This window comes from Lonchura striata, chromosome 29 (assembly GCF_046129695.1).
Source record: "Lonchura striata isolate bLonStr1 chromosome 29, bLonStr1.mat, whole genome shotgun sequence".
NCBI lineage: Eukaryota > Metazoa > Chordata > Aves > Passeriformes > Estrildidae > Lonchura > Lonchura striata.
In genome coordinates this window covers 748,689-760,988 of record NC_134631.1, presented here as the reverse complement: position 1 = coordinate 760,988, position 12,300 = coordinate 748,689, and the positions used below count along the sequence as shown (strand labels likewise).

At 49.9% G+C, this 12,300-nt stretch overlaps 1 protein-coding gene across 1 annotated transcript in view; it reads right to left on the bottom strand.

Annotated features, from left to right (window-relative positions):
- The window catches only part of KIFC1 (kinesin family member C1), a 35,292-nt gene extending 23,399 nt beyond the window's left edge, over nucleotides 1–11,893 (bottom strand). Inside the window, exons 1-5 of the mRNA XM_077788921.1 lie at nucleotides 11,762–11,893; nucleotides 11,590–11,683; nucleotides 10,768–10,812; nucleotides 10,226–10,445; nucleotides 5,266–5,443 (exon numbers count right to left, since the gene is read on the bottom strand). Of these exons, the coding sequence (XP_077645047.1) occupies nucleotides 5,266–5,443; nucleotides 10,226–10,445; nucleotides 10,768–10,812; nucleotides 11,590–11,683; nucleotides 11,762–11,893 (669 nt within the window). The remainder of the gene's footprint in view (nucleotides 1–5,265; nucleotides 5,444–10,225; nucleotides 10,446–10,767; nucleotides 10,813–11,589; nucleotides 11,684–11,761) is intronic.
- Nucleotides 11,894–12,300: the final 407 nt, after the last annotated feature.

Sequence of the window (12,300 nt, the reverse complement as noted above, 5' to 3'; positions counted from 1 at the left end):
TCTTTTGAGGTGTTTTCTAAGGGATTGCGCTGGAATTGATGCAAAGCCCTCGTTCCCCTCGCGCTCGGGAGAGAAACCGGCCAAAACATAAAATAAACCCCCATTCCTCCTCATGCCTCGCAGGTTTTCTGGGTGTTCCCCCAGGGATTTGAGGTTAAAATGAGCAAATCCCCACCTTTTCAGGTGTTTTCTGAGGGATTGCGCTGGAATTGATGCAAAGTCCTCATTCCCCTCGTGCTCGGGAGAGAAACCGGCCAAAAAATAAAACAAAACCCCATTCCTCCTCATGCCTTGCAGGTTTTCTGGGTGTTCCCCAAGGGATTTGAGGTTAAAATGAGCAAATCCCCACCTTTTGAGGTGTTTTCTAAGGGATTGCACCAGAATTGATGCAAAGCCCTCATTCCCCTCATGCTCGGGAGAGAAACCGGCCAAAAAAAGAAAAAACCCCATTCCTCCTCATGTCTTGCAGGTTTTCTGGGTGTCCCCCCAGGGATTTGAGGTTAAAATGAGCAAATCCCCATCTTTTGAGGTGTTTGCTGAGGGATTGCGCCGGAATTGATGCAAAGCCCTCGTTCCCCTCATGCTCAGGAGAGAAACTAGCCAAAAAATAAAAAAAAAAAACCCATTCCTCCTCATACCTTGCAGGTTTTCTGGGTGTTCCCCCAGGGATTTGAGGTTAAAATGAGCAAATCCCCATCTTTTGAGGTGTTTGCTGAGGGATTGCGCCGGAATTGATGCAAAGCCCTCGTTCCCCTCATGCTGGGGAGAGAAACCGGCCAAAATATAAAATAAACACATTCCTCCTCATGCCTCGCAGGTTTTCTGGGTGTTCCCCCAAGGGATTTGAGGTTAAAATGAGCAAATCCCCATCTTTTGAGGTGTTTGCTGAGGGATTGCGTCGGAATTGATGAAAAGCCCTCGTTCCCCTCGCGCTCCGGAGAGAAACCGGCCAAAACATAAAATAAACCCATTCCTCCTCATGCCTTGCAGGTTTTCTGGGTGTTCCCCCAAGGATTTGAGGTTAAAATGAGCAAATCCCCATCTTTTGAGGTGTTTTCTAAGGGATTGCGGCGGAATTGATGCAAAGCCCTCGTTCCCCTCACGCTCGGGAGAGAAACCAGCCAAAAAAAGAAAAAACCCCATTCCTCCTCATGCCTTGCAGGTTTTCTGGGTGTTCCCCCAGGGATTTGAGGTTAAAATGAGCAAATCCCCATCTTTTGAGGTGTTTGCTGAGGGATTGCGCCGGAATTGATGCAAAGCCCTCGTTCCCCTCACGCTCAGGAGAGAAACCGGACAAAAAATAAAAAAAAACCCCATTCCTCCTCATGCCTTGCAGGTTTTCTGGGTGTTCCCCCAGGGATTTGAGGTTAAAATGAGCAAATCCCCATCTTTTGAGATGTTTTCTAAGGGATTGCACCAGAATTGATGCAAAGCCCTCATTCCCGTCGCGCTCGGGAGAGAAACCGGCCAAAACATAAAATAAACCCCATTCCTCCTCATGCCTTGCAGGTTTTCTGAGTGTTCCCCCAAGGATTTGAGGTTAAAATGAGCAAATCTCCACCTTTTGAGGTGTTTGCTGAGGGATTGCGCCGGAATTGATGCAAAGCCCTCATTCCCCTCACGCTCGAGAGAGAAACCGGCCAAAAAATAAAAAAAAAAACCATTCCTCCTCATACCTTGCAGGTTTTCTGGGTGTTCCCCCAGGGATTTGAGGTTAAAATGAGCAAATCCCCACCTTTTGAGGTGTTTGCTGAGGGATTGCGCCGGAATAGATGCAAAGCCCTCGTTCCCCTCACGCTCGGGAGAGAAACCGGCCAAAAAATAAAATAAACCCCATTCCTCCTCATACCTTGCAGGTTTTCTGGGTGTTCCCCCAGGGATTTGAGGTTAAAATGAGCAAATCCCCAACTTTTGAGGTGTTTGCTGAGGGATTGCGCCGGAATTGATGCAAAGCCCTCATTCCCCTTCCCCTCATGCTCGGGAGAGAAACTAGCCAAAAAATAAAATAAACCCATTCCTCCTCATGCCTTGCAGGTTTTCTGGGTGTTCCCCCAAGGGATTTGAGGTTAAAATGAGCAAATCCCCATCTTTTGAGGTGTTTGCTGAGGGATTGCGCCGGAATTGATGCAAAGCCCTCATTCCCCTCGCGCTCGGGAGAGAAACCGGCCAAAAAATAAAAAAAAAAACGATTCTTCCTCATGCCTTGCAGGTTTTCTGGGTGTTCCCCCAGGGATTTGAGGTTAAAATGAGCAAATCCCCAACTTTTGAGGTGTTTGCTGAGGGATTGCACCAGAATTGATGCAAAGCCCTCGTTCCCCTCACGCTCGGGAGAGAAACCGGCCAAAACATAAAATAAACCCCATTCCTCCTCATGCCTTGCAGGTTTTCTGGGTGTTCCCCCAAGGGATTTGAGGTTAAAATGAGCAAATCCCCAACTTTTGTGGTGTTTGCTGAGGGATTGCGCTGGAATTGATGCAAAGCCCTCGTTCCCCTCACGCTCGGGAGAGAAAAGGGCCAAAAAATAAAAAAAACCCCATTCCTCCTCATGCCTTGCAGGTTTTCTGGGTGTTCCCCCAGGGATTTGAGGTTAAAATGAGCAAATCCCCATCTTTTGAGGTGTTTGCTGAGGGATTGCGCCGGAATTGATGCAAAGCCCTCATTCCCCTCGCGCTCGGGAGAGAAACCGGCCAAAAAATAAAAAAAAAAACGATTCTTCCTCATGCCTTGCAGGTTTTCTGGGTGTTCCCCCAAGGATTTGAGGTTAAAATGAGCAAATCCCCACCTTTTGAGGTGTTTGCTGAGGGATTGCGCCGGAATTGATGCAAAGCCCTCGTTCCCCTCGCGCTCGGGAGAGAAACCGGCCAAAAAATAAAATAAACCCCATTCCTCCTCATGCCTCGCAGGTTTTCTGGGTGTTCCCCCAGGGATTTGAGGTTAAAATGAGCAAATCCCCACCTTTTGAGGTGTTTGCTGAGGGATTGCGCCAGAATTGATGCAATGCCTTGTTTTTTTTGCACCCTCCCCCCCAGCAGATTTTCGAGTTGGAACCCAGTAAAAATTATTCAAATTGCCATTTTTTGTTCCACGTTTGGAATAGCCTGAGGGGTTTTGGGTGCAAAATCAGTTGAATTGGTGAAAATTCCCATTTCTCGCTATTTTCCCTGTAATTTGAGGCACTCCCTTGAGGAATTTTGGCACCAAAAACTCCGGAATTGGCACAAACCCCTCAGTTTTCCACCTTTTTCTGGCACCCCTGCTGGGCTTCAGCTTGCAGAGCAACTGAGTACTCTAAAATCCCAATTTGTCATGAATTTTGAAGTACCCTGAGGGTACTTCAAAGCAGCTGAATTGGTGAAAATTCTCATTTTTCCCACATTGTGAAGGATTCTCTGAAGAATTTTTGACACCAAAAAGCCGGAATTGCTGCAAACCCTCAATTTCCTGCTGTTTTCTGGGGCCTGTGGGGAAACAAAACATCTCCAAATTCCTGGTTTTTTGTGGATTTTGAAGAATCCCCTGAGGGATTTTGGCAGTAAAAGCAGCTGATGTATTGAAAATCCCAATCTTTCCCAAGTTTTGAGGTTCCTCCTGAGGGATTTCGACACCAAGAATGCCAGAATTGGCACAAACCCCACATTTCCTGCATTTTTTGGGGCAGATTTTAGGTCAGAGAGCAACAAAACAGCTGATGTATTGAAAATCCCACTCTTTCCCAAGTTTTGAGGTTCCTCCTGAGGGATTTCGACACCAAGAATGCCAGAATTGGCACAAACCCCACATTTCCTGCATTTTTTTTGGGCAGATTTTAGGTCAGAGAGCAACAAAACAGCTGATGTATTGAAAATCCCAATCTTTCCCAAGTTTTGAGGTTCCTCCTGAGGGATTTCGACACCAAGAATGCCAGAATTGGCACAAACCCCACATTTCCTGCATTTTTTTGGGCAGATTTTAGGTCAGAGAGCAACAAAACAGCTGATGTATTGAAAATCCCAATCTTTCCCAAGTTTTGAGGTTCCTCTTGAGGGATTTCGACACCAAGAATGCCAGAATTGGCACAAACCCCACATTTCCTGCATTTTTTTGGGCAGATTTTAGGTCAGAGAGCAACAAAACAGCTGATGTATTGAAAATCCCAATCTTTCCCAAGTTTTGAGGTTCCTCCTGAGGGATTTCGACACCAAGAATGCCAGAATTGGCACAAACCCCACATTTCCTGCATTTTTTTGGGCAGATTTTAGGTCAGAGAGCAACAAAACAGCTGATGTATTGAAAATCCCAATCTTTCCCAAGTTTTGAGGTTCCTCCTGAGGGATTTCGACACCAAGAATGCCAGAATTGGCACAAACCCCACATTTCCTGCATTTTTTTGGGCAGATTTTAGGTCAGAGAGCAACAAAACAGCTGATGTATTGAAAATCCCAATCTTTCCCAAGTTTTGAGGTTCCTCCTGAGGGATTTCGACACCAAGAATGCCAGAATTGGCACAAACCCCACATTTCCTGCATTTTTTGGGGCAGATTTTAGGTCAGAGAGCAACAAAACAGCTGATGTATTGAAAATCCCAATCTTTCCCAAGTTTTGAGGTTCCTCCTGAGGGATTTCGACACCAAGAATGCCAGAATTGGCACAAACCCCACATTTCCTGCATTTTTTGGGGCAGATTTTAGGTCAGAGAGCAACAAAACAGCTGATGTATTGAAAATCCCAATCTTTCCCAAGTTTTGAGGTTCCTCCTGAGGGATTTCGACACCAAGAATGCCAGAATTCACACAAACCCCACATTTCCTGCATTTTTTTGGGCAGATTTTAGGTCAGAGAGCAACAAAACAGCTGATGTATTGAAAATCCCAATCTTTCCCAAGTTTTGAGGTTCCTCCTGAGGGATTTTGACACCAAGAATGTCAGAATTGGCACAAACCCCACATTTCCTGCATTTTTTTGGGCAGATTTTAGGTCAGAGAGCAACAAAACAGCTGCAAAATCCCAGTTTTTTTGCACACTTTCAGGAACCCTTGGGGAATTTTGAAGGAGAGGCAGCTAAATTGGTGAAAATTCTTATTTTCCTCGTATTTCAGAGCGCTTTTGGTGCCAAAAAGTCCGAATTGGCGCCGAGGTGCGTTTTCCCGCCCTTTGCGGCGCTCCGTTTCCCCCTCACGGCTTCCCGCCATTTCCCAACCGCCCCCAAAATGGATCCCAGATCAGAGAGCAACTAAAGGGCTCCAAAGTCCCGTTTTCCAGGGATTCCTCAGGAATTGTGGGTCGCACCTGAGCATTCTCCAGCTGCTGCAGCAGAGCCTGCGCCCTGTCCCTGGCCTCGTCGCGCTCCTGCCGCCGCTGCTCCTCCTGCGCCTTCAGCCGCTCCTCCTCCGCCTCCAGAGATTTCGCCTTCTTCTGGCTCTGCTCCAGCTTCTCCCTCACCTGCGACAGCTCTTCCTCCAGGGAGCTGCCCAAAGGAACGGGAAAATCCCGTGGGAATGGGGGACAGGCGCTGAGGGGAGCGCCGGCGCTCCGGGAATTCCGCGGAACGCTCGGGAGGGTTCTGAGGGAGATCGGGAGAGCGTGAGGGGATTCGGGGTTCACTTCGGGCATCTCTGGAGGGTTCTGAGGGAATTTTGGGGATCTGGAGGGGAAATTTCAGGGATTTTCAAAACGCTTGAGGGAATTTTGGGGATATTCGGGGAAATTTCAGCAAGTTTTTGAAGGATTCTAGGGGAATCCTGAGGGGTTTGTGGGTCTAAGGGGAAATTGCAGGGATTTTCAGAAGCGTTCTGAGGGAATTTTGCGGATCTGGAGGGGTTTTAGGAAAATTTCAGGGATTTTCAAAATGTTGAGGGAATTTTGGGGATATTCGGGGAAATTTCAGCAAGTTTTTGAAGGATTCTAGGGGAATCCTGAGGGGTTTGTGGCTCTAAGGGGAAATTGCAGGGATTTTCAGAAGGATTCTGAGGGAATTTTGGGCATCTGGAGGGGTTTTGGGGAAATTTCAGGCATTTTCAAAACAGTTGAGGGAATTTTGGGGATCTGGAGGGGGTTTTAGGGAAATTTCAGGCATTTTCAAAACGCTTGAGGGAATTTTGGGGCTATTCGGGGAAATTTCAGCAAGTTTTTGAAGGATTCTAGGGGAATCCTGAGGGGTTTGTGGGTCTAAGGGGAAATTGCAGGGATTTTCAGAAGGGTTCTGAGGGAATTTTGGGCATCTGGAGCGGGTTTTGGGGAAATTTCAGGCATTTTCAAAATGTTGAGGGAATTTTGGGGATATTTGGGGAAATTACAGCAAGTTTTAGAAGGATTCTAGGAAAATATTGAGGGGTTTGTGGCTCTAAGGGGAAATTGCAGGGATTTGAAGGGTTCTGAGGGAATTTTAGGGATCTGGAGTGGGTTTTAGGGAAATTTCAGGCGTTTTCAAAACAGTTGAGGGAATTTTGGGGATATTCGGGGAAATTTCAGCAAGTTTTAGAAGGATTCTAGGGGAATCCTGAGGGGTTTGTGGGTCTAAGGGGAAATTGCAGGGATTTTATGAAGGGTTCTGAGGGAATTTTGGGCATCTGGAGCGGGTTTTGGGGAAATTTCAGGCATTTTCAAAATGCTTGAGGGAATTTCGGGGATCTGGAGGGGTTTTAGGGAAATTTCAGGCATTTTCAAAACGCTTGAGGGAATTTTGGGGATATTCGGGGAAATTTCAGCAAGTTTTAGAAGGATTCTAGGGGAATCCTGAGGGGTTTGTGCCTCTAAGGGGAAATTGCAGGGATTTTCAGAAGGGTTCTGAGGGAATTTTGGGCATCTGGAGGGGTTTTAGGGAAATTTCAGGCGTTTTCAAAATGGTTGAGGGAATTTTGGGGCTATTCGGGGAAATTTCAGCAAGTTTTAGAAGGATTCTAGGGGAATCCTGAGGGGTTTGTGGGTCTAAGGGGAAATTGCAGGGATTTTCAGAAGGGTTCTGAGGGAATTTTGAGATCTGGAGGGGTTTTGGGGAAATTTCAGGGATTTTCAAAATGGTTGAGGGAATTTTGGGGATATTCGGGGAAATTTCAGCAAGTTTTTGAAGGATTCTAGGGGAATCTTGAGGGGTTTGTGGGTCTAAGGGGAAATTGCAGGGATTTTCAGAAGGGTTCTGAGGGAATTTTGGGGATCTGGAGGGGTTTTGGGGAAATTTCAGGGATTTTCAAAACGGTTGAGGGAATTTTAGGGATCTGGAGGGGTTTTTAGGGAAATTTCAGGGATTTTCAAAATGCTTGAGGGAATTTTGGGGATCTCAAGGGGTTTTGGGGAAATTTCAGGCATTTTCAAAATGTTGAGGGAATTTTGGGGCTATTCGGGGAAATTTCAGCAAGTTTTAGAAGGATTCTAGGGGAATCTTGAGGGGTTTGTGGCTCTAAGGGGAAATTGCAGGGATTTTCAGAAGGGTTCTGAGGGAATTTTGGGCATCTGGAGGGGTTTTAGGGAAATTTCAGGGATTTTCAAAACGGTTGAGGGAATTTTGGGGATCTGGAGTGGGTTTTTAGGGAAATTTCAGGCATTTTCAAAATGGTTGAGGGAATTTTGGGGCTATTCGGGGAAATTTCAGCAAGTTTTAGAAGGATTCTAGGGGAATCCTGAGGGGTTTGTGCCTCTAAGGGGAAATTGCAGGGATTTTCAGAAGGATTCTGAGGGAATTTTGGGCATCTGGAGGGGTTTTTAGGGAAATTTCAGGCGTTTTCAAAATGGTTGAGGGAATTTTGGGCATCTGGAGGGGTTTTGGGGAAATTTCAGGCATTTTCAAAACGCTTGAGGGAATTTTGGGGCTATTCGGGGAAATTTCAGCAAGTTTTAGAAGGATTCTAGGGGAATCCTGAGGGGTTTGTGCCTCTAAGGGGAAATTGCAGGGATTTTCAGAAGGGTTCTGAGGGAATTTTGGGGATCTGGAGGGGTTTTAGGGAAATTTCAGGGATTTTCAAAATGGTTGAGGGAATTTTGGGGATATTCAGGGAAATTTCAGCAAGTTTTAGAAGGATTCTAGGGGAATCTTGAGGGGTTTGTGGGTCTAAGGGGAAATTGCAGGGATTTTCAGAAGGGTTCTGAGGGAATTTTGGGGATCTGGAGGGGGTTTTGGGGAAATTTCAGAGATTTTCAAAATGGTTGAGGGAATTTTGGGGATATTCGGGGAAATTTCAGCAAGTTTTAGAAGGATTCTGAAGGAATCCTGAGGGGTTTGTGGGTCTAAGGGGAAATTGCAGGGATTTTCAGAAGGGTTCTGAGGGAATTTTGGGGATCTGGAGGGGGTTTTAGGGAAATTTCAGGGATTTTCAAAACGGTTGAGGGAATTTTGGGGCTATTCGGGGAAATTTCAGCAAGTTTTTGAAGGATTCTAGGGGAATCCTGAGGGGTTTGTGGCTCTAAGGGGAAATTGCAGGGATTTTATGAAGGGTTCTGAGGGAATTTTGGGGATCTGGAGGGGTTTTAAGGAAATTTCAGGCATTTTCAAAACAGTTGAGGGAATTTTGGGGATATTTGGGGAAATTACAGCAAGTTTTAGAAGGATTCTAGGAAAATATTGAGGGGTTTGTGGGTCTAAGGGGAAATTGCAGGGATTTTCAGAAGGGTTCTGAGGGAATTTTGGGCATCTGGAGGGGTTTTAGGGGAAATTTCAGGCATTTTCAAAACGCTTGAGGGAATTTTGGGGCTATTCGGGGAAATTTCAGCAAGTTTTTGAAGGATTCTAGGGGAATCTTGAGGGGTTTGTGGGTCTAAGGGGAAATTGCAGGGATTTTCAGAAGAGTTCTGAGGGAATTTTGGGCATCTTGAATTTCAAAGGCAAATCTGGGGGAATTTGGCATAGGCTGGGGGACTTTGAGGGAATCCCAGGAGGCTTTTACAGAAATTTTAATGGGATATTCAGATGGTCTAGGAAAACACATTTTGAGGATTTGGGGCGAATTGGGAATTTTTTAGGAAGGTTTTAAGAAAGGTCAGAGGGGATCTTTAGTGGGATTTTAAACAGATTATGGTTTTTTTTTTCTCAGCATTCCCGCTCCCTCCAGAGAAGGACTTTAAGGGATTTGGGGCAGTTTTTATGGATTTTGGGGACGTTTTAGTGGATTTTGGGGCAGTTTGGATGGATTTTGGTCAGCTTTTGGTGGACTTTGAGGCAGTTTGGAGGGATTTTGGTGCCATTTTTTCACGATTTTGGTGCATTTCTAACCCAACCCTGGTGCAGAGGCTGCTCTCCCTCTCGCCCAGCTCCCTCAGCAGCAGGATGTGAATGGATTTGGGGGAAGTTTAAGTGGATTTTAAGGCAGTTTTTCAGGATTTTGGTACATTGTGGCTCATTCCTCACCCAACCCTGGTGCACAGGCTGCTCTCCCTCTCGCCCAGCTCCCTCAGCAGGGGGATGTGGATGCATTTTGGTGCAGATTTTCAGGATTTTGGTACATTTTGCTCCTTTTCTCACCCAACCCTGGTGCACAGGCTGCTCTCCCTCTCACCCAGTCCCCTCAGCAGGAGGATGTGGATACATTTTGGTGCAGATTTTCAGGATTTTGGTACATTTTGCTCCTTTTCTAACCCAACCCTGGTGCACAGGCTGCTCTCCCTCTCGCCCAGCTCCCTCAGCAGGGGGATGTGGATGCATTTTGGTGCAGATTTTCAGGATTTTGGTACATTTTGCTCCTTTTCTCACCCAACCCTGGTGCACAGGCTGCTCTCCCTCTCGCCCAACCCCCTCAGCAGGGGGATGTGGATACATTTTGGTGCAGATTTTCAGGATTTTGGCACATTTTGGCACACTCCTCACCTGACCCTGGTGCACAGGCTGCTCTCCCTCTCGCCCAGCCTCCTCAGCGGGGGGATGTGGATACATTTTGGTGCAGATTTTCAGGATTTTGGTACATTTTGCTCCTTTTCTCACCCAACCCTGGTGCACAGGCTGCTCTCCCTCTCGCCCAGCCTCCTCAGCAGGAGGATGTGGATACATTTTGGTGCAGATTTTCAGGATTTTGGCACATTTTAGCACGCTCCTCACCTGACCCTGGAGCAGAGGCTGCACTCCCTCTCACCCAGCTCCCTCAGCAGGGGGATGTGGATGCATTTTGGTGCAGATTTTCAGGATTTTGGTACATTTTGCTCCTTTTCTAACCCAACCCTGGTGCACAGGCTGCTCTCCCTCTCGCCCAGCTCCCTCAGCGGGGGGATGTGGATGCATTTTGGTGCAGATTTTCAGGATTTTGGCACATTTTAGCACGCTCCTCACCTGACCCTGGAGCAGAGGCTGCTCTCCTGGCTCTTCCTCTGGCCCAGCTCCCTCTGCAGCTGCTCCAGGTGTTGGCTCTGCTCCTGTTTCTCTCTCTCCAGCAGCTGCAGGCGCTCCCGGCCCTGCTCCAGAGCCTCCTGCAGGTCCCTGATCTGGCCCCGCAGGTCCCACGGAGGCCGCTTGGAGGGACCCTTGGCGCCCGCCGTGCTGGTGGCAGAGCCTGGGGGACACGGCAGGGTGGTTGGGGACATCGGGGAGGGCTTGGGGATATTGTGGGGGGACCTCTGGGGACATCGGGAAGGGAGGAAGGACATCATGGGGAGCCTTGGGGCCGTGGGGTGCTGGCCCTTGGAGACAGCAGGAGGGGCTTGGGGACATGGGGAAAGCTTTGGGGACATTAGGAGGGGTTTGGGGACACCGAGGGGAACTTGGCGGCGTCAAAGGGGAGCCTGGAGCACGGGAGATGGACTTGGGGACACTGGGGGAGGCTTGGGGACACTGGGGAGGGGTCCTGGGGACACCGCGGGGGGCTCGGGTCTCACCGGCTTGAGGAGCAGCTGGTACTGATGCTGCCTTCCGACGGTCATCTGGGGGGACAGGGACATTGGGGGGACACTGGGGGAGGTTTAAACCCCTGGAGATCCCCCAGGTCACGCTGAGCCCCCGAAACCTCCTTTAAAAGCTCCCAAACGTCCCCAAAGCTCCGAGGACCCCAAATCCCCTTTAAACACCCCCAAAGGCCTCAAGCGTCCCTTAAAATCCCCCACCTCCCCTTTCACTCCCCCAAAGGCCACTAGATCCCCTTCAAATTCCCCAAAAGGCCTTTAGCTGCCCCCAGTTCCCTCCAACCCCCTGCAAATCCCTGAAAAGCCCTTTCACTGCCCCCAATCTGCCAAATCCCCCTTAAATCCCCTTTAGCTGCCCCCAATCTGCAAATCCCCCTTAAATCCCCATTAAATCCCCTTTAGCTGCCCCAATCTGCCAAATCCCCCTTAAATCCCCCTCAAATCCCCCTTAAATCCCCTTTAGCTGCCCCCAATCTGCCAAATCCCCCTTAAATCCCCTTTAGCTGCCCCCAATCTGCCAAATCCCCCTTAAATCCCCCTTAAATCCCCCTTAAATCCCCCTTAAATCCCCTTTAGCTGCCCCCCATCTGCCAAACCCCCTCAAATCCCCTTTAGCTGCCCCCAATCTGCCAAATCCCCCTTAAATCCCCATTAAATCCCCTTTAGCTGCCCCCAATCTGCCAAATCCCTCTTAAATCCCCTTTAGCTGCCCCCAATCTGCCAAATCCCCCTCAAATCCCCTTTAGCTGCCCCAAATCCCCACTAAGTGCCCCCGCCGCCGCCCCAATGGCCCGGTACCGTTCTTCCCCGCCGCCGCGGGGCCGCCGGTGCGGAGCGGGGCCTTGGGCGCGGCCCGGGCGCCTCCGGGCCCGAGCCCGGTCCGCGATCGTTTCTGTCAGGGGACAAACGGCGTCAGGCGGCGGCGGCGCCGGGCCGAGGCGGCGAGAACCGCCCGGGGAGGGCTCCGCACCTGCTGGGGAGGCCCCGCGGGCGGGCCCGCGGACAGGGCCCGCTTCTGGCGGGCCTGGGCCGCCGGCAGCCGCGGGAGCCGCGAGCTCGGCCCCGGGAGCTCCGCGGCGTCGGCCTCAGGACGGGACGCCATCTTCCCCCGCGCTCTCGAAACCGCCGCGCGCCCACTCGGCCCCGCGCCGCGGCCAATGGCGGGGCGAGTTGGGAGGGTGGTCCCGCCCCCCGCGAGGTTTGGCCAATGGGAGCGCGGCGCGGGAGCGGGGGGAGCCAATGGGAGCGCGGGGCGGGGTCAGGGTGGGAGGGGGTGCGCCCGCCAAGCGGTAACGGCTGAGGAGGGGCGGGGAGGGAGGCGGGGCTTGTGCTGTGGGAGAGGGCGGGGATTGGCTGAGAAGGGAAAGGGGCGGGGCTTGGTTGATGGGCGTGGCCACGCGGGTGGGGGCGTGGTCTGAAGCCAAGCCACGCCCACAGCGCCAGAACTGCCCCGAGCCCGCCCAAAATATTCCTAAATTCACCCGAACCTCCCTAAATCCACCCCAAACA